This window comes from Misgurnus anguillicaudatus, chromosome 22 (genome assembly GCF_027580225.2).
Source record: "Misgurnus anguillicaudatus chromosome 22, ASM2758022v2, whole genome shotgun sequence".
NCBI lineage: Eukaryota > Metazoa > Chordata > Actinopteri > Cypriniformes > Cobitidae > Misgurnus > Misgurnus anguillicaudatus.
The window spans coordinates 7,088,276-7,110,587 of NC_073358.2; the positions used below are offsets into that span (position 1 = coordinate 7,088,276).

At 36.0% G+C, this 22,312-nt stretch overlaps 2 protein-coding genes across 2 annotated transcripts in view; one reads left to right on the top strand and one right to left on the bottom strand.

The window, feature by feature from the left end:
- The first annotated feature begins 353 nt into the window (after positions 1 to 353).
- timm22 (translocase of inner mitochondrial membrane 22 homolog (yeast)) lies at positions 354 to 3,019 on the top strand. Its single transcript, XM_055200570.2, has 4 exons — positions 354 to 649; positions 844 to 1,040; positions 1,366 to 1,438; positions 2,586 to 3,019. Exons 1-4 carry the CDS (start codon positions 403 to 405, stop codon positions 2,660 to 2,662), a joined length of 594 nt encoding a protein of 197 aa, XP_055056545.1. The 5' UTR covers positions 354 to 402; the 3' UTR covers positions 2,663 to 3,019.
- Positions 3,020 to 5,411: 2,392 nt separating this feature from the next.
- The window catches only part of tlcd3a (TLC domain containing 3A), a 40,403-nt gene continuing 23,502 nt past the window's right edge, over positions 5,412 to 22,312 (bottom strand). The window contains exons 3-5 of the mRNA XM_055200571.2: positions 18,179 to 18,398; positions 14,772 to 14,867; positions 5,412 to 11,313 (exon numbers count right to left, since the gene is read on the bottom strand). Of these exons, the coding sequence (XP_055056546.1) occupies positions 10,993 to 11,313; positions 14,772 to 14,867; positions 18,179 to 18,398 (637 nt within the window). The 3' untranslated portion in view covers positions 5,412 to 10,992. The remainder of the gene's footprint in view (positions 11,314 to 14,771; positions 14,868 to 18,178; positions 18,399 to 22,312) is intronic.

The window sequence follows — 22,312 nt, forward strand, 5'->3', positions numbered from 1 at the left end:
ATATTATGTCTAAATCCTGCACTGTCTACGACTCCAACAGTTAGAAAAGGTTATGTGATGTAGTGACTTTCTTAGAGTAATTTTTATGTTTTTCAATACTAATTTTAATACTTAAGAATATGTATGAAATAATACAACATTTTATGTTGCTAAGGACTCTTAGCGGACTGCGTTTTGCAAAGGTCACCTCCCTTTCTGTCGAATCTGTGTCATAAATAAATGTGGGATGGAAAACACACATGTGAAGTATGACATTTTTTTCGGATTTGTGGTACTAATCCCATTGCGTAATTTGTGATTTATGTGACTGAACAATTAATTGTATTTCTTGTAAATATTAACGAATGTGCTTTTGTTTACGTCAAGTTGACGTTCGTTACGCATTTGCAGCACGATTCAAACATGGCTGCGCCCACAGAGAGCAAGGATGCAGCTTTTACAGTCTCTAATGGTCAGTCAACAGCTGAAAATGCTTCACTACAGTATAGTCTTATTTTGGATCACCTCATCGGTGACAAAAGGAAAATTAAAGACTTAAATCCGACGGTTATGGGGGCTTTGCCGAGTCCACAGAAAACGGATGAGCAGAAGATGATCGAGAGGGGAATGGAGAGCTGCGCTTTTAAATCCCTTATCGCATGTGTCGGAGGTATTTATTTCTTAAACAGACCAAAATGTTGCAATTATATATGTTGAAAACTAATGCTTTATAATAGTATCTGTAATGAAAATCATTACAATTGTGATCTTTTTGCAGGGTAGATGCTACATGCTCCCATTATAGAAATATTTGATGTTCATAACCACAAGAAAATGTAAACTTTTTGATTTCTTTCCGTGTAGGGTTTGTGTTGGGAGGTGCTTTTGGGGTCTTCACAGCCGGCATCGACTCCAACGTTGGTCTCGATCCCAAAGACCCCCTAAAAACCCCCACAGCGAGGGAAGTTTTGAGAGACATGGGGCAGAGAGGAATGTCATATGCAAAAAACTTTGCCATTGTGGGTGCGATGTTTTCATGCACAGAGTGTATCATTGAATCAGTAAGTGTCCTTATCAGTATAAGTGTCATTTATGGTTACCATGTTTCTGCTGTCAGTGCTTGGAGTGCATACTAAATACATTTAGTATGTACATTAACAGCCAGAGATTGCATTGCTGTTTATAGTATGGAATTATATCCCACCTTGCAGTGTGTCTTTTCTCACAGACATGCTGCTAGATATCATAAAGTATAGTTGACACCATAATATACTCTATGTTAATGCTAGATGTAGATTATTGGCTCCATCTAGTGGTACAAGTCTTACTTTATTTTTTTTTGTGTATCAGCACTGGTTTTTGTCTGAAAAATTGTCTTTCTCCTAGCATCGTGGAAAATCTGATTGGAAAAATGCAGTTTACAGTGGCTGTATTACAGGAGGTGCAATTGGATTCAGAGGTATGAGAAACTGGAATGATCTTACTTGAATATACAGCCTGCTCCTCTGTTCTCTTATCGTCAAAAATGATCATAGAGGTAACACCTGCATAGTGTGGGAGTTATTTTCATATGAAAAACGTAGACAATAGATTTATTTACAGTTACTATCCTGTCAGAAAAAATAGTCCCAAGCTGTAACTGGGGCAGTACCCTTAAAACGGTCCTAATATGTTCCATTTAGGTAACGTATGTATATATTTGGTACCAGTATGTACCTTTGAGGTACTAATATACTCTTATGGGTACCATAATGTATCTTAAAGGTTCCAATATGAACTTTGTAGGTGCAAAAGTGTACTTTTTAAAAGTGTACCACCCTGTGACCATTTTATTTCTGACAGTGTACATGAATGATTTCATTAATATTAATTATGATGATTAAAAATGCATATATGTAAAAGACAAAACCATCATATTGTAGACTGTAGCTAGAAATGCATCACGCTCTCAACATTTTATGAAGTATTGGTTTTGGATGATAGCCTATGTTGTTTAGGTTGCAAAAAATAATATCTGTTGTGCTTCTGACATGCATTTATATATATATATATATATATATATATATATATATATATATATATATATATATATATATATATATATATATATATATATATATATATATATATATATATATAAATTTTAATTCTTGGGAAGAGATTTGAAGTAAATATTTGACAAATACATAAATATTACACTTAAACCATATAAATGTGACCCTGATCCACAAAGCCAGTTATAAGGGTAGGGTTTTTTTTGCATTATAAATTGTTAGGATAGTTGCATCTCGACCAATTATTGGTCCTATTTGAAAATCTGAAATCTGAGGGTATAAAAAATATTGAGAAAATTGAGAAAATGGCCTTTAAAGTTGGCCAAATTAAGTTTTTATATATTTACAGTGGAAAATTTAAAAAATATTTTCAAGGAACATGATTTTTGGCATGAGAAATGCTATAATTTTCTATAAAATGTATTTTTGGCTATTTGCTACAAATATACCCGTGTGATTTATGACTGGTTTTGTGGTCCAGGGTCACAATATTAAACTTTATTATGATTTGCACTGTATGTTTAAGCTAATAGCTCTTTCTTTGTCCATTAGCTGGTCTTAAGGCTGGAGTTCTGGGCTGTGGAGGGTTTGCTGCCTTTTCTGCTGCTATTGAGTATTACCTCCGATGAGCATCACCTTTAGGACTATTATTGTGTACCGTGTCCATTTCCTTACGGTGTGTTTGAAACACAACACGGAGAACATTTTCAGTGCAATCTTCTGTCCTACTGATCAGTGCTATAAGTCTCACCAGAAGAGGACTAGAATGCTCTGTTGTCCGAGTGGACCAATATGATTACAAACCTGAGGAGAAGTTTTGTGCATAGGTTTTATGGAGGATGTGCAGACCTTGTCTTAAAAGATTGTTGAAGCATCTGCCCATTGGCTAGACAACAAACCATCTGATGCACATCACCCTTGATGACATCTCTGGCCAATATTTAAATGTTTTGACCTGATGTTTAATGAAGTATGAGTCAATCTTCCGGTGTATGAATGTTTTTTTGTCTATTAATTAACCCCTTACTGTCACAGGCCCACAAGTGGGCCCAAATTGTTTATGTAGCTATAAGGGTGATTCTCACGAAAACTTGGTTTTAAAAATGTCAAGCATGAAAATGTAAAGATTGCTTAAATTTACTTTTTTTCCCACCAGACATTGAAAAACAAAGTCTGGAGTAAATGGGAACATTAATTTAAAAACTTTTACTTATCATTTAACACTTTTTGTAACATAATTTAAAAAATTAGTCCTAAAAAATCTCATTACCGCAACAATCAGAAAACATCAACACTGACATATTTTCAAAATGACATGACAAACCTGAAAGAACATAATTTTGGAGATTGGTGTATTATGCTTCTATTAATTAAATTAACATTTAATAAGCATCTGTTGCGGTAATGATAATCAAAATGTCGTGTAAGCATTCTGACAAGAAAATATTTCAAATTAACTGTAAAAAAATGATCTTACCTGGTAGCCATCTTGAAGTAACTGGTCCATGTGCTTGGTCACTCAAAATCAAACTTTATAAAAATTCTGTATGTGTGCTTAAACTGTTCTCAAAAAGTGTTGCGGAGGAGGAGAACATCAGGCATGAACACATCATTTTCCTAATTTTTCTTCATTATTATTATACATGAATATTCAGTAAATATTTTTTCTGTCATCTAAAGTAGTCTAGCAAAACATCCATTTATTTTTTTTCTTAATATTTTTGTGTTAATTTGATTAAATTACAACATAACGCATGTTCAAACACAGCCGGACACATGCGGTAATGAGAATTTCAGCAGAAAATGAGATAAAATTTCCAATTATAAATTCTTATGTTGAAATCACACATTATGCAAGGTAGAACACAGTATTGTGTTAATTCTGATGCTTTTTAATGTTACTATATTACACATTTTAAAGCTAAAATCATTAGTGCCGTGGTGTTTCAATGGTTTCGTGAGAATCACCCATAAACTCATTCCCCACCAGCCATTTTTTGAAAAGTTGCCTGCCAGCATGTTTTGTGATTTTCACAAGTTTCACAAAATGCCTTCCAGGAAAATTTTCTTCTAAAAATATATAAACAAACAAATATATAAAATGAAAGAACAGACGCTCTGCTTTCAAACAAACAAACAAAATGTGAAAATAGTTTCATCCTATCTATATTTTTTCTCTGCTTATAAACTTAAATATGGGTATTTTTCTTTAAAAATATTTCTTTTTAGCAAAAAGCTGACATAATTGCATATTTGTGAAAGAATTTTATTAGAGACCAGATTCATATAGATTATCAAAACTTACACCGAGTTAAAAATTAGTAAATAACGTTTTGGCTTCAGTTTTTTTATAAATTGGGTAATTTAGCCATCTAAGCCAGATGATCCAATAATCGCTGTATTGCAGATTAACATAAAAATTCACCGGGAACACCTTTTTTATGCAAATGTTTTCTCTTAATTGACGAGATAACTCGTCAATGGCGATAGCCTATAACTGTGACAAACTACACATCGGTGGAAAGCTATAAGAATGTAGTTTTCATATTTCATCACCATTTAGCAAAACAAATGATGCTGTGGGCCCAGGTTGTTATTACATATTTCTAACATTAATATTTTACTCTAAACCTAAAATAATCCTGAAAACCTGTCTATTATTGTAAACCTTCAAGAAAGTTTTCATTTTTCAAAACCTTTTTGCAGTTATAATAATGCTGTGACAGTAATGTATCAATTTGTGACAAGAGTATGCAACAAACCAATGACACCTAGTGGTCGTTGACGGTAAATTTACCTCAGTTTTTGTGATTTTAACTTAAAATTTGGGTCAAAACTTGTGGCTTTTTTGGAATGAAACATTTAGATTTTAATAGATTTTTAATATAAACATACTTTATAGCGCTATTTTTGTTTATCAAAATAAACTTATAACTTCTTCATTTGAAGAGTTTCGTTGCAAAACGAGATAACCACCATTTTTTTTAATTGTTCAGAAATCTCGTTTTTTGGTTGTGCATTCCAATTAATTTCAATTCAACTGCAGTTGGTTTATTTTGATTTAAACCTTCATATCTTAAAAAATTCAGCTAAGTAGCACCATAAAACAAAATAATAACATGATAACATAATAATAAACATGTTTTAACAAAAATGTAAAAAAAAATGGATTTATCTCGTTTTGCAACGAAACCCTTCATTTACTTAATATTAACAACTCCAGACACTTCAAAGAATACCTTTAGTGTGTCTTCTCTTATTTAAAAATAGACCACAGAGCTCTAAAGCTTTACCTTGTGGAAAATAATAAGTGCAGTCTTCTGGTTTAATACATTGATATATAACTTCTGTAAAAAAAGGCCACTCTGTTAAAAAAAATTCATCAAATCAGATTTATTATCTCCAAAGTAGTGTCTGGATTTACAAGCTTCATGAAAATAAGATGAATCAAGTATTTATATTAGTTAGTTTCACTCCAAACCCTTTTTCTAAAAGATTTGTTTTATCCTACAAACAAACAAAAACCTATATTATATGAAAACTCAGCTGAAGGTTGTGCATTAGAAAATCAGTGTATGACAACATGCTTTGAGGTCAAGCTGACATGGACAGGAAGAGGGTTGTCCTAACCAGGAAACAAATAATGCAAACATGCTTTCAGCCTACATCCCAGTTCTCCGAAAGGTTTCCTTTCCCACTGGACAAGAGAGTTATTTAATATTTAACTCAATTGAGATTGAACCAAGGAATTAATTTGAAGATGGGTCAATTTTGTTAGCATTTCTGGTCTGTTAATAAAAACTAATCAGATCTGATTGTGAATAGATGAAAACTGGGTAACAATCTCGACCTTCACATTACGCAAATATAATGATAAAACACACAGCAAGCATACAGAACATCAATTATAAAAAATATTTTAAGACTTAGAAGCATATTTGAAGGACAAAATTAGTTGTAACAATGTATTTATATATTAAAATCAAACTTGTATTATAACACTATGCCTGATAACAAAGATGTCTCCTTATTCCTTTGAATTAAAACAAAAATCTAGCAGAGGCAGTAACAACCTAAACACCAAACACCTGCTCACGGCTCATTTTCACTGAGCGCATAACTTTAATACAAGGCACTGTATTTACGCTATTCCAGACGACACAATTTTGAGGCGGAAAAACAAAACCTGAATGTTTATAAAAGCTTGAGTTTCCATTCCTAGACCTTCCCAAATTGAGTTATCTATATTCACCTCCCGTCGTTTTTCTCTTACATCCATTAAGAAGAAACTACACGCAAACTGGCCACCCATCCGGAAAGAGTCCAGCCTGGTTTGATAAGCTGAGAGTCAAAGCAACTGATAGCAAACCCCCCAAAAACCTCTTTTTTTTCATATGTCATTTATTTTCGGAACAAAGAGATCTTCAATAACATGTTAACCTCATCTCAAAATAAAAAATAGATACTGTTAGAAAATAAAGCTACAGATATCAATGCAAATATTATGCATCTATCACAGTAATGTGATTTACTATTGCAAATAATGCAAAAATCCTAATTTATAATTCATACCTACTCATCTATGTACATTAGGGTTAGGAGAATTGTGTGTGTGTGGAGGGGTAATGTCAAAAAAATAATGTAACAATGCAAAATATGTTGTTCTTAAAATATTTTGTTCTTAAAAATGTCTTTATGCAAATTGTTTGATATTGGGTTGAAATGACCTTGATATGTTTTCACATAATTACGAAGACAAAATTAAAAGATATTCAAATACTCCAAAAAAAGAGACTCCAGGAGACGTAAGAATGCCTGAGCCATAAGCACGAGTTTATAAAGATTTGGTGAATGAGTGAATGCTGATTAAAGTGCCTGCTGTTCTTTGGTCTACTAAAGTCAGAGGTTGTCAAATCTCAAGCCATGTTGGAAAGCTTTCAAAGAAAACCAAAACCACCAGCAGAAGCATTTATCGTGTCATTACCGTGTTTTGTGTCATTTTCGTGTTGATAGTCTCACGTTTCATGCCCGAATATTTTCATCAAACCCTGAGCTGAGAGAGGAGGCTTCATGTATTATAATATGATTATCAGTGTGATTTAAAGGTTAATGATGTCTTAAATAGAACTAACGACCAACATATGAGCCCATTAATACATTATAGAGTCTAATAAATAGTATTTAATGGGTATGTCTTATGCTACACAAAAAAATGCAAACAAAATCACTCTGACCTATGCGAGACACATATGCTTAAAAAACAGAGAGAATAAATGAACTCGGCACGCTTTAAAGCACAGAGCAGCCAAACACAAAACAGTTGGTTCAAAAAGTACCTTAAAATGTTATTTCAACATAAAATAGATATTTTTTGAGTTAACTAATATTTTTAAGTTGAATTAACTTAACATTTTAAGGCAACCAGGCAGCTTTAAAGGGATAGTTCACCCAAAAATGAAAATAATGTCATTAATGACCCGTTCCAAACACGTAAGACCTCCGTTCATCTTCGAAACACAGTTCAAGATTTCCTAGATTTAGTTCGAGAGCTTATTGACCCCTCATTGAAAATCCACGCACGGCACACTGTCGTGTCCATTTCCAGAAAGGCAACAAAAACACCATCAAAGTAGTCCATGTGACAGTGGGGAATGTGTTGAAGCATCGAAAATACATTTTGGTCCAAAAATAACAAAAATTACGATTCAGCATTGTCTTCTCCTCCCGGTCAGTTGTGAAGCGCATGCGCGAGACTAAAGTCATGTGGCTGCACTGACGCGGATGACGTGATATCCTCAGACATGTTTGCAAAGTTTTTTTTTTCAAACTTACAGAGATTGTAAACGAAGCACGGGTGCACCAGATAACACGTCAGCCAAGTCGTACGTCATTTGCGTGACTTCAGTCTTCTGCATGCGCCCCACAAAAGATGCGGAAGATAAGACCATGCTGAATAAAGTCGTAATTTTTGGACCAAAATGCCTTCTCAATGCTTCAACACATTGTAACTGACCCACTGATGTCACATGGAGTACTTTGACGATGTTCTATTACCCCCCTGGACATGGACAGTATACCGTATGTAGATCTTCAATGAAGGGCCAACAAGCTCCCGGACCAATAATATAAAACATCTTAAACTGTGTTCCGAAGATGAACGGAGGTCCTACTGTGGGTTCACACCAGACGTGAGTTCAACGATTTGCGCAAGTAGATTACATACAAAGTCAGTGCAAAGACGCGATCAGACGCGTCCTCGAGTGGGGTGATGCGAATGACGCAATTTGGGTGGTGCGTTTACAGCGAAAACGCGCTATTCGCCTCAAACACGTCGTCGCCCAAGTTAAAAATATTCAACTCAAGCGAAAAATTCGCATTGACACAAAGTTAAATCCCGCGAGTAATCTAGAGCGAGCAACGCGATGTTACGCGTTTGGTGTGTATGTAGCATTATGCAGGGTTCACACTGAGGTGGCAAGTGCAAGTGATTTACATGTTAAAGCAACACTATGTAGTTTCCATGTAAAAATGACTTACAGCTCCCCCATGTGGTTGAAAAGCGCAACAGTGCCTGGTATCAGACACTCTTCTGTAGGCAGGGGGAGGGGCGGGGCTGTGTGCTCTACCCTCCACCGCCACTTTCAGAGCAGCTAGGAGGCTGCTCAGGTTGCAGCAACAGTACAATTTATCCAGTTAAAAGTTGTTCTATCACTGAAATAATTTTAGAGACATTATGGTAAAAAACTACATAGTGTTGCTTTAAGTCAATGCAAAGACGCAATTAGGCATCCTGTGGCGCGGTAGGCATAGCGCGTATGGCGCGGAACGTGCAAATTGACATTACCGCGGGAACGCGCAAGTTGAAAAATCTGAACTTCGGCAGATTTCCACGCCGCGTTAACCAATCAGGACCTTACTGTAGTATTGACGTGATTACAGGAAGCGAGCGGAGTCGCAGAAGCCCCTCCCATGACGCAAATTTCCACGTGAATGTTTCAAATGAGTAGAATTTCACGTGCGAATGAAGCGAGTAAACACAAATGTTCAAGCGGCCAACTACACGCGAATAGCGCGTTTTTGTCGCCTCTACCGCGGCTGGTGTGAATGCACCATTACGAGTTTGGAACGACATGAGGGTGAGTCATTAATGTCATCATTTTTGGGTGAACTATCCCTTTAAGTTGAACCAACTTTTTTACATTGTACAGCAGACAGACCCACTACTATTGAAAACTGAGGACACTCCAAACAAAAAGATCATGAACAAGACATGCATTATCGGTCAAATATGATCAACGTATCCACCAAAATGCATCCCACCCAAAAGAAGCATGCATGGTGTTGCCACATGTATGAGTGCATAGTTACTTTTGAAAAGATCAAAACCTTCAAAAAAGCAAAGCAGTAAAGCGTTCTCTCTCTTTCAATCCCTGTACAACCTTATACACACACTGTTATATAAGCCGTCATCCTCTTTCTCTCTCACATACACTTGCTAAAGGCAACCTTATAGAAACGCGCTAAATAAGAGTGCATGGGTATGCAATAAGCAACGTATAAATCTGACTTTTGAATGTCCTTAAAAACGTCTGAGATACATTTATATGGCGTCCAGCATCCACAAAATGTATTATGAAAGATGCCCTGTCCCCCAAAACGAAGGTTTTTGAGTTCCTGCACACAAAAATCACTCGGATAGCCCATTTACACTGCACTTCAAAGTAAAAATTAAATAATGATTCATCTAAAACTCAAACTGCAGGCTCAGTTAATAGAAAGATTAAAACTGAAGCTTCCTTCAAGTAATGCCTCCATAAAGACGACTAACATCATCACACTATCAGAAGAAAAACAAAATGGTCAAAAAATGCTCCCTAGCTGTCACCGGGCCAAAAAGTACGCCTTTATTGGTAGCAAACGTATACATATCTGTCCATAAAGGATACATATTATGACCCTTTTAATTAAAGGTAACAGCTAGGGAACGTTTTCCTGACAGTTTACCAGTGTTCACATTTTTTCACGATTTATCCAGTTGTGCGTGATAACTACATAAAGACTTTTATAAAGATTGCACTCATAAAGACCTAGCTGAGCTGAGCCGAGCAGAACTACGATTTACAGATTCGATAGAAACCTGTTTATAGAGATCTGTAGAAACTTCTCCTGGTTTTCCAATAACCCTGCATTACATCCCGTAGACATACAAACATCATGTTTAGAAGCAGCGAGGCAACTTTTCTATCCTTATCTATCATAGTTATCGAACTACCCACAATCCCTCCCCGTGTTATTGCTTTAACTACCACCTGGAGATTTCCCCAGGTATAATGGTGACATGCCAAGCGTTATGTGCTTTGTGTGACCTACTACGCCCCCCCGCCCGAATGAGACAAGTCCTGTGTGTACGATTGTAAACAGAGGAACTGACTCTCTACTGCCCCCGTGTGACATGGAGGACGTAAGAACCTATGAAGGCCTACAGAAGAGAAGCAGAATTCATTAGCAGCCTCCAGAACGTAAAGGGCGGATCGTGTTAGAGATGTGTAAACAGTCACGGCAGGGCAGTGTGTGTGTGTGGACACATTCACCGAACTCCAATGAGCTGTAAACAACAGCACTGCAGTCATGGAAATGCTTGAGCTCAAAGCAAAGTAGAAGCTTGAAATGCTGAAATAATGTATGCTAATATATTATGTGGTACTACAGACACTCATAAGACAGGGTAGCATATCGATAAATGACAAAAGTAACAGGTAATCCTTTAAAGACTGTAACAGATCCTCCAATCACAAAAAGGATATCTCGATATCGGACCCATTAGACACTTCTAGCGCTGTAACAGCCATGCGCACGAGGAATGGTGTATAGTTGAGCCGAGAGGTACGGACTGCAGTGAAACAGTAACAGGAATGAAAATCGTAAAATGTCTTATCGAAGCCTTCAGACGTGGTTTAGATTAATCTTTCTTGGAGGTATCGTTGACCGGCTCGGGTGAGGACAGCGGAGAGACCTGGTTCTTTGCATCCCGTTCGCGCTTGTAGAGTCGGTAGCCTTTACAGCAAAGCAGGACGAACCAGTAGACCTGCGGTGCCAGGATGCAGAGGTTGCCCAGGTTGGTGGAGAGCGGCAGGTGGAAGGGAACGCTGTAGAGGGGGATGCCGTAGTGGGAGCCGTACATCCAGTACATGAACGGGAAGAGAGCGATCCGGCACACGAAGAAGCTCAGAAGCACTGCGCCGCCATTAACCTTGTGCAGCCAGCAGTCCTGCATGCCCAGCTACAGGAAGACAGAGAAGAATAACAGGAAGAGGAACTGAAGATTATAAGTGAGGATACAAAACAGGAGTAATGCTACTATTACTCATTATCCTTTTTTCAGACGGGAAATTATTATGTTCACTGCCTGCCTAAACTCTAGATTCATGTGACCTATAAAGCAAGTTCTGCAAATAAATAAATAAAAAAATGTAAAGGGGGAAAGTCTGACTTTTTCCATGTTTAGGTGCTATAATTGGGTCCCCAGTGCTTTTATCAACTTAGAAAATGTGATAAAGATTAAAGGATTAGTCCATTTTCCCAGATAATTTACTCACCACCATGTCATCCAAAATGCTTTGTTTAGTCGAGAAGAAATTATGTTTTTTGAGCAAAACATTCCAGGATTTTTCTCATTTTAATGGACTTTAATGGACCCCAACACGTAATAGTTTTAATGCAGATTAAAATTGCAGTTTCAAAGGACTCTAAACGATCCCAAACAAGGCATAAGGGTCTTATCTAGCAAAACGATTGTCATTTTAGACAAGAAAAATAAAAAATATGCACTTTTAAAGCACAACTTCTTGTCTATCTCCGGTATTGTGACGCGCCAGTGCGACCTCACGTAATACGTCATCACGTCAAGAGGTCACAGAGGACGTATGCGAAACTACGCCCCAGTGTTTACAAGTGTAGAGAAAGAGGACCGTACCGACGTTGTTGTATGTCGAATGATATTAATTAATGTCTTTGTGTCAGTTTATTGTTTAAAATGGTCCACAAATGTGCGTTTCATATATGTAACACGTGACCTTTCCAAGGCATTACGCAATTACATGAGGTCGTGCTGGCGCGTCACAGGACCAGAGATAGATGAGAAGTTGTGGTTTAAAAGTGCATATTTTTTATTTTTCTTGCAAAAAATAACAATCGTTTAGCTAGATAAGACCCTTATGCCTCGTTTGGGATCGTTTAGAGTCCTTTGAAACTGCAATTTTAAACTGCATTGAAATGTTACGTGCATTAAAGTCCATTAAAATGAGAAAAATCCTGTAAAGTTTTCCTCCAAAAACATAATTTCTTCTCGACTGAACAAAGAAAGACATCAACATTTTGGATGACATGGTGGTGAGTAAATTATCTGGATTTTTTTAAAGAAAATTGACTAATCCTTTAACCCAGTAACTTAGTTTTGATAAATCATTCTCTGCAAGCTTGTGAAAAAATGGGTAATTGAATTTTGGCTCCCCGTGATGTCAGAAGGGGATAATGCCGGCCCTTAATCTGCACTATCCAACCACGGCACTGCCATTTGGTGCAGAGATTAGCTCATTTGCATTTTAAAGGACACACACAAAAATTTCACTTTTTTTCTCACACCTACAAAGTGACAATTTTAACATGTTATAATAAATTATCTATATGGTATTTTGAGCTAGAACTTTACATACATACTCTGGAGACACCAAAGATTTATTTGACATCTTAAAAAAGTGTTGTGAAATGTCCCTTTTTTGGGTGAACTATTCCTTTAATGCATTACCGTTGACATAATGGTCAAGGAAAGCTGGAAATGCCATACCAATGATTACCAAAAGGGGGCAGTGAGAAAGTAAAAGTATGTGTGATGCAAATCTGAAAGCAATTTCACCAAATTAACCGAGGTCAAAAAAGCAAGCAAGACAGAATAAAGATATAACAGAGAAGAATGTTATGACTAGACAGAAGACTGCGAGACTAAGATCGGGCAATATATCGAATAATAGATATAACCGAGATATCTCATGTGCTGAAGACATAATATTACGCAATATTGTGAATACATATGTACGTAAAAGTGGTCACTAGGTCTAATTTTATTTAGTAAACATTTATATGACGCTTGAGCACAAAACCAGTCATGAGTTGCATAGGTATATTTGTAGCAATAGCCAAAAATAAATTGTATGGGTCAAAATTATGTATTTTTCAGAAAAAAATCTTTAAGATAATAAGTAAAGATCATGTTCCTTCCATGAAGATTTTTTGGAAATGTCCTACCATAAATATATAAAACATGTATTTATTATTAGTAATGCGTGTTGCTAAGGACTTCATTTGGACAACTTTAAATGCGACTTTCTCTATATTTGGATTTTTTGCACCCTCAGATTCAAATAGTTGCATCTCTGCCAAATATTGTCCTGTCCAAACAAATACATCATACATCAATGGAAAACTTATTTATTCAGCTTTCAGATAATGTATACATCTTAATTTTTTAAAAAAAGTACCCTTATGACTAGCTTTGTGGCTCAGGGTCCCAAATATTCTACCCAAATCATGCTTTATTAAAGGGATAGTTCACCTTAAAATTAAAATTCTGTCGTCATTTACTCATCCTCATGTTGTTTTAAACCTGTATGAATTTCTTTTTTCTGATGAACACAAAAGAAGATATTTTGAGAAATTATGGTAAACACACAGCAGATAGTGACCATTGACTTCCATAGTAGGAAAAAAAATATTTTGGAAGTATTGTGATAAATGATAAAGAAAATATTTTGCTAAATGATGGTAAGTACACAGTTGACATTACCCCTTATATTCCATCAGATTTTGTATTCCTACTATGGAAGTCAATGGTCACTATCTGCTGTGTGTTTACCAAAAATATCTTCTTGTGTGTTCATCAGAGAAAAGAAATTCATACAGGTTTAGAACAACATGAGGATGAGTAAATGATGACAGAATTTTCATTTTAAGGTGAACTATCCCTTTAAAGTGTGTGAAAAGTACTACTTCAGAACAAAAGCAAAATTATCAAGGTTCATATCAAGTATCCACACATTTTTTTTAAAAGATATCGAGTTATCAAATTTTAAGTGTATAGCCCGGCCCTATATGCGAGACATGATCTTAAAGCTTATACTCACAGTGAAGACTAGGCACTCTTATAGACCTCCATCTATTAATATAGTTAACACAGTCATCTTAAAGGAACAGTACACCAAAAAATTTTAATTTATTCATCATTTCCTAAACTTTTAAACCTGTGGCCGGTTGCATAAAACTTAAAGACTAGTCTTAAAAGTTAATCATGAATTTTTTTCTTCAAGACTGATCATAACTGTTTTAAGTATGTTACATAGAAAGGTAGATTGGTCTAATTTAAATCCAAATAATAAGACTGATTAGCCCTAACTAATTGCTAGTTAGTCAGAATCATTCTTAAGACGCAGTCTTAATGTCACGGCTATGTTTATGCAACCGGCCCCTGGGTTTTTTTTTAACCTGTATGACTTTCTTTACCATTTGTTTTATTTTTTAAGATAAACCTGGCCATTTTTAATACAAAAATAGTAAATAGTGACTGGGGCTGTATATCTTTGTTGTTAAATAAGGTTGAGGAAATGATGACATGAATTAAAATTTTGGATGAATTATTTCTTTAAGAGTGTTAAGTGTCATGTGCATCACAGTTTCGGATCAGTTTACCTGAATAAGGATTTTGCCCAGTGAAACAAAGGGAGTGCTGAGCTCAGTGAGGAAAAGACAGCCAATGAAATAATCCCCCTGGTCCTTCCTGAGGAACTGAATTACACAGAGACCAAACCAACAGTCAGCACAAACATACAGACAATGTGACCAATAGCACTGATGTATTATCCATTCATTTTAAAAGGCATTACATAATTATCACTGAATTAAATTTAAGCCAGAGCAAATATTTGCACCGCTAGCCATTCAACACAACAGACAAAATGCAGACAGCTGCGCTCTTAAGGTTAATAAAGAGTATAAATTACTAAAAAGACACTGGTGCGAAAACACAAATATTACTAAACACACAATGAAGTTTTCACAGATAGATGAAGTCTGTTTATGAACTAGTTTTGTAGATGTCTAAACGGTACATTCACACAGGGTGAAAGCGTTAACGCTTCTCATTTACTTATAATGGGTGACGTCATGTGTTGCCGAACTGAATTGTGTATCCGTCAATGTCGCGTCACTGCCTTTGCTCACGGCAGAAGTTTCTCAACTTTTCAAACGCCAATGTATGCGTCAGCCAATAAGATCGCCTTATGCAAATAACCTAGAGTGCGAGCCAGCCAATTATGTTTATGCAAGACCGGAGCATGTGTTGTGGCCACTGTGATTCGCTGTTGGCCACATTTCAGACAAGCCTTCAGTCAAGCTTTCGCTGCGTGTAAAATGTACCGTAATGGTCATTCAAATTATCATTATTGGCCCCAAAAACTATAAATATGATCCACTTACACTACATTTTTTAAGAATATAATATTAGTGTTATTTATATATAATAATTAATATAGATTTCTATGACGTCCGTAACATTTAAAAATCACAGTGACTTTTACACTTTACAGTTAACTCGTCAAATAGGAGAAAACCCTTCCCTGCCAATGATGAGTATTTACGGCAATCCGCAAAACCGCTATTATCCACCAGGATAATATCCACGCTATTATCCGCAACTTATACAACCCGGAAGCAACGCCTCACGTGAAAGAGTCCGTTTATGTTTTGAGGATCGCTCTGAATCTGATTTCTATCAAAAGTCCTTCACAAAAATGAAATTATCTCAGCTTTTTGCTCAAAATTTGGTGTTTTTAAAAAAACCTACCCATATTTGAGAGGTGATAAGAAGAGAACTAATCAAGGTAGGATGAAACTGTTTTTTTTTTTAGTGCTGGGCAAAGGTTAATCGCGATTAATCGCATACAAAATAAAATGATTTTTTTTGCATAATATATGTGCGTGTACTGTGTCTAAGTATTATGTATATTTAATGACACACACATTCATATATTCATTTCAGAATTGTTTTTTATTTATATTTAATATAGATTATATAAAAATATAAATAAATATATATAAACATGTAAATGTTTCTTAAATACATACATGAATGTGTGTATATATATATATTTATACATAATAATTAGACACAGCACACACTCATATTATACCAATAATCACTTTTATTTTGTATGCGATTAATCTTTGCCCAGCACTATTTTTTTTGTTTGAAAGCAGAGGGTCTGTTCTTTTATTTGATATATTGTATGTTTATATAGTAGTTGGATTCTTACTAATTGTATGGGGTGGACAGGTGTCTTTATGCAGCTAATGAACTCAAACAGGTGCATCTAATTTAGGATAATAAATGGAGTAGAGGTGGACATTTTAAAGGCAGACCAACAGGTCTTTGAGGGTCAGAATTCTAGCTGATAGACAGGTGTTCAAATACTTATTTGCCGCTTTATCAAACAAATAAATAGTTTTAAAAAAAATCATACATTGTGATTTCTGGATTTGTTTTAGATTTGTCTCTCACAGTGGACATTCACCTACGATGACAATTTCAGACCCCTCCATGATGAAGTAGGAGAACTTGCAAAATAGCAGGATGTTCAAATACCCAAAATGCTGGTGGGGAAAGAGTTAAAATGACTGTCCCTACTTAATTTCAAAATATGAAATCTATATTCTTAAAGCTTTCCCGTTTTCAATTTCAAATTTTGTTTTGAAAGAACAGGCTATTATCGGTTCAATAGTAACGTAAACACTTTGGGCCCATCCGTGGGCCGTGACAATTAACTCATTCCCCGCCAGCACTTTTTGGGATTTTTACAAAAGTTTCACAAAATGCCTTCCAGGAAATTTTTCTTCTATAAATATATAAACATACAATATATCTAAAAAAAAAAAAGAACAGACCCTCTGCTTTAAAACAAACAAAACGGGGGAAAAGTTTCATCCTATCTTCATTTGTTCTCTTTTTATCACCTCTCACATATGGGTAGGTTCCCTTTAAAAATACAAAATTTTTAGCAAAAAGCTGAAATAATTGCATTTTTGTAAAGGACTTTTGTTAAAGATCAGATTCAGAACTATGAGCAAAACATACACTGTGTTTACAATGTTGTAAAATTAGTTGATGCTTCAGTTTTTCTATAAATTGGGTAAGAGCGCCCCCTAGTGGATAATAGCAGAATTATAGAATACCGTAAAAACTCATCAGGGAAGCATCATTGACAGGGAAATGTTTTTTCTAAATTGACGCGATTACTCGTCAATGGCGGGGAAAGAGTTAAGAGGTTAATAATGTATGTAGACCATTTCAAAAGATGTAAACAACACTGGTCCAGAAGCACTTCCTGTTTCCGTTTTTTAACACTAGATAAACGTTGGGATAAAATAAACCAACAGAACATATAAACCTGAATTAGTTAAACAAACATCTTAAAGATAATGATATATGTGAAATAAAAAATAACTGTCACAAACTGTAACAGGAAGTGTTTCTGGACCAGTGTTGTTTACATCATTTGAAATGGTCTATATCCTGTTTGCCCATGCTGTAACACGATGCATAATATGATGTATACTTTAAAACTTGATCTCATATGATCTTTTAAAGTCCATTACGGACTTTAAACGTGTGCTTATGGTGGTCAAGGCCTTCATTTATTACATTATCAGAATCTGTTGTGTCTGTGGCTCCGTTCAGTGGGTCATTTTATGTGTTGTGTGTGTACGGTGCTATCTGAGCAGCAGCTGTGTGTGAATAATGGAAGTGTGGGTAAAATGATCTCATATCACCACTGACAGGCAGTGACACCAAACAAAAGGCCAGGTTTCCAGCGCTGTGTGCGTGTGTGTCCATCTGTCCTGTAACAGCTGCTATTAAGGTAATTGTTTCTCATGGATCAGGTACTTAAACACAAAGGCATGGCACCCGCCCCCCCTTTAACATTCATTCCCTCCCATTTGGTCCAGACTATAGGCAGGCCTGTCTGTTCCTGTGGTTATTTGAGAAGGTCCATTACTCTCTGACTTTACATTATTACGTGTCATATCTCTCGCTCTCTCACCAGAGTCACTGGAAGCAGAATGGTGAGCAGTGCAATATGATGAAGGACCAGCAGGAACTCTTTCCTCACGAATGAGTTGATGGTTTGCAGCGAGTGGCTTTTATAGTCCTTGTGACCTTTGACCCGGAAGCGATAGTAATGGCTGAGGTACATGGCGAAGATGTCGTATGACATGTAGGGCACACCGTACCAAATGACAAAATGGGTGGCCAGCCAGTGTCTGGAACAGAATGGGAACAAAACAAGTGAATAAATAGTAGCTCTGTTTCAAAACCTACAGTTGTAAGCAGTATTGCCGTCTGCGGTCTACAAAGGCAACTGCTTTTTAAGGTAATGTCCGAGTGTGGCGATTTTTAACAAATTGCATAGGTTTGAATAGGTTTTTAGAAAGCGTTCTTGATTTATGAGATAAAAGCATCAGGGGTACGCACCATTTGAAGAGACTTAAAGGAAAAGTTCAGCCAAAAATTTAAATTACGCAATGATTTACTCACCCTTAAGCCATATTCCATGTATATGATTACCTTTTTTCAGACAAACTGAGTTATATTAGAAAATGTCCTGACTGTTCCAAGCTTTATAATGCTAGTAAATGGTGCTTCTGATTTGAAGCATTAAAGGGAGGGTTCACCCAAAAATTAAAATTCTGTCATCATTTACTCACTTTCATGTTGTTACAAACCCGCATAAATTTATTTGTTCTGACAAACACGAAGGAAGATACCCCGAGAAATGTCTGTAACCAAGCCATCCGTGGACCCATAATAGGAAATAAAGAATACTATGGACGTGAATGGGGTCCACGAACGGTTTGGCCACAAACATTTCTTAAAATATCTTCCTTTGTGTTTATCAGAACAAAGACATTTATACAGGTTTGTAACAACATGAGAGTGAGTAAATTAAGACAGAATTTTCATTTTTGGGTGAACTATCCCTTTAAAAAGTCCATACATCCTTCACGGAAGTAATCCACACGGCTTCAGGGGGTTAAAGGTGACATAGAATGATTGAACGGGGTATTTATCCTTGTTCTGTGATGTGACATGTAGACAAAAATGTTTTGTTTGGGTCTGTAATGCCTTAGAAGCTTCCTAAAAACCTCTCTCAGATAGCTCTATTAGGGTGGGGGATTTTAAACAAGTGGTTTTGCACCTATTTGGCTCTCCCTACTGGCTTAACTTGCAATCTCATTACTGATTGGCTGACTTTGCTGCCACTCAAAAAATGTAGCCAATTATTTTAAAGTGGAGGGGCAGGGAGATGCCTGTGATGTCATAAGCATCAGTTTTTCAGATTTTTTTGACATTTGAATTTTTTTAAAATTTGACATTTCTAAAAGAGGAATTTCTATGAGACTGAGATGTTTAGCATGTTTAGCACTTTTTGTATGTTCGTGAATGCGGGTGGGTGATTCTCACGAAACCATTGAAACACCACGGCACTAATGATTTTAGCTTTAAAATGTGTAATATAGTAACATTAAAAAGCATCAGAATTAACACAATACTGTGTTCTACCTTGCACAATGTGTGATTTCAACATAAGAATTTATAATTGTAAATTTTATCTCATTTTCTGCTGAAATTCTCATTACCGCAATGTGTCCGGCTGTGTTTGAACATGCGCAATGTTGTAATTTAATCAAATTAACACAAAAATATTAAGAAAAAAAATAAATGGATGTTTTGCTAGACTACTTTAGATGACAGAAAAAATATTTACTGAATATTCATTTATAATAATAATGAAGAAAAATTAGGAAAATGATGTGTCCATGCCTGATGTTCTCATCCTCCGCAACACTTTTTGAAAACAGTTTAAGCACACATACAGAATTTTAATAAAGTTTGATTTTGAGTGACCAAGCACATGGACCAGTTACTTCAAGATGGCTACCAGGTAAGATCATTTTTTTTACAGTTAATTTGAAATATTGTCTTGTCAGAATGCTTACACGACATTTTGATTATCATTACCGCAACAGATGCTTATTAAATGTTAATTTAATTAATAGAAGCATAATACTTTGATTTTAAATGCATGTGCAGAATCTCCAAATGATGTTCTTTCAGGTTTGTCATGTCATTTTGAAAATATGTCAATGTTTTTTGACTGTTGCGGTAATGAGATTTTTTAGGACTATTTTTTATAATTATGTTACAAAAAGTGTTAAATGATAAGTAAAAGTTTTTTAAATTAATGTTCCCATTTACTCCAGACTTTGTTTTTCAATGTCTGGTGGGAAAAAAAGTAAATTTAAGCAATTTTTACATTTTCATGCTTGACATTTTTAAAACCAAGTTTTTGTGAGAATCACCCAGGTAGACAACCATTATTCAACAAAGACAAGGTAAAAATGGTTTTTCATTCTCTGTCCCCTTTAATAAAGACCTTCTGAGAAAAATTATTTTGTAAGAAATATTTATATATCAATATTTGAAACTTACAAAAACCATTATAAAGCTTGGAACAACCAGAAAATGTTCTTCTTTAACTCTTATTGTGTTTGTCTGAAAAGATGGCTTGAGGGCGAGTAAATGATGGGGTAATTTTCATTTTTGGGTGAAATATCTCTTTAAATCTACAGATCCCTTTAGATCTATAGCATACATAATGTGCAGTAATTTCTCATATAGGATTTCCATCCGGAGCGTGCCTATGCCTCATAATGCTGTCTAGGATAGGTATTGAAACAGAGCCATCGTATGAACTTACGGCAAACAATGCTTCATTATGTTACAGTATATATTGCACACATTTAAAAAGAAATAACAAGACATTATACATGAAATAAATGAAAATGATAAGATCTTGAGAGACTTATGTGACAGTAATGAAACATATACTCAGTCAATATTAAATTACACTCCACTTTTTTGAAAATATGCTAATTTTCCAGCTCCCGTAGAGTTAAACATTTCATTTTTACCGTTTTGGAATCCATTAAGCTGATCTCCGGGTCTGGCAGTTCCACTTTTAGCATAGCTTAGCATAATCCATTGAATCTGATTAGACCATTAGCATCGTGCTAAAAAATAACCAAAGAGTTTCGAAATTTTTAGTATATTTTTCGATTATAGCGTTTCCCTATTTAAAACCTGACTTTTCTGCTGTTGCAACGCGTACTTAGACCGACAGAAAATTTACATTTGCGATTTTCTAGGCCGATATGGCTAGGAACTATACTATCATTTTGGCGTAATAATCAAGGACTTTGTTGCCGTAACATGGCTGCAGCAGGCGTAGTGATATTACACACTGCCCGAAAATAGTCCCCTTGGTTACTTTCAATAGCAGGGGACTATTTTCAGGCACTGCGTAATATTGCGCCTTTTCCGTCGGTCTTAGTGCATGATGTAACTACAGAAGAGTCATGTTTTAATAGGAAAATATCAAAACTCTTTGGTTATCATCCAGCGCGATGCCAATGGTCCAATCAGACACAATGAACCGAGCCAAGCCATGCCAAAAGTGGCACCACCCGACCCAAAGATCAGCTGAATGGACTCCAAAACGGCAAAAAATTCAATATTAAACTCTAGGGGAGCTGGAAAATGAGCCTATTTTCAAAAAAAGTGGAGTGTCCCTTTAAAGATATCAAGGTTATTTTTCACAGAATGTGTTTGACATCATGTAGGATGATTTTCAGTAAATCACAAAAAAACTTTAGCTAGGTTTTCACAGACTAGGTCACAAAAGATTTCTGGGTGAACTATGCCTTTAAGACACACAGTGTCATTGGATATTCCTTGTCGCTCAGGCTGCTGAGCATTGCGGTTATGCATGTGCTCAAGCCGAGTATTAAGCCTCTGGGGATTATCTGGGTGGTTGGGAGCTTTCTCTCGTCCTGCAGGGCAAGTGTCTGATGTGGATTACTCTCTGTTACGTCACAAGCACGCTCACGTGTCACCCTGCCATCACGAACAGGTGGCAGAGGCTGCATTACAGGTGTTGTTCCAGTGCAAGGGAAGGCCAGAGGGAGGGGCACAGATGTAGGTAACAGCTGGTATGCTGGGACTCTATGTACTTAATCTCCTCCTCCCTGTGTCCTTGAAGTGGGGGCGGAGCCAAGGGGTCAGCAGATGTGCTGTGGGAACAGAGGTAAGCACTATTGCCCTGAGAAAGGTGGGA

What these genes read in the sequence shown, in the direction of transcription:
- timm22 (XM_055200570.2), top strand. Translation starts at nt 403, where the DNA reads ATGGCTGCGCCCACAGAGAGCAAGGATGCAGCTTTTACAGTCTCTAAT. An exon ending in CAGAGTGTATCATTGAATCA is followed by an intron (nt 1,041 to 1,365) that starts GTAAGTGTCCTT and finishes TCTTTCTCCTAG; the next exon opens with CATCGTGGAAAATCTGATTG. An exon ending in AGGTGCAATTGGATTCAGAG is followed by an intron (nt 1,439 to 2,585) that starts GTATGAGAAACT and finishes TTTGTCCATTAG; the next exon opens with CTGGTCTTAAGGCTGGAGTT.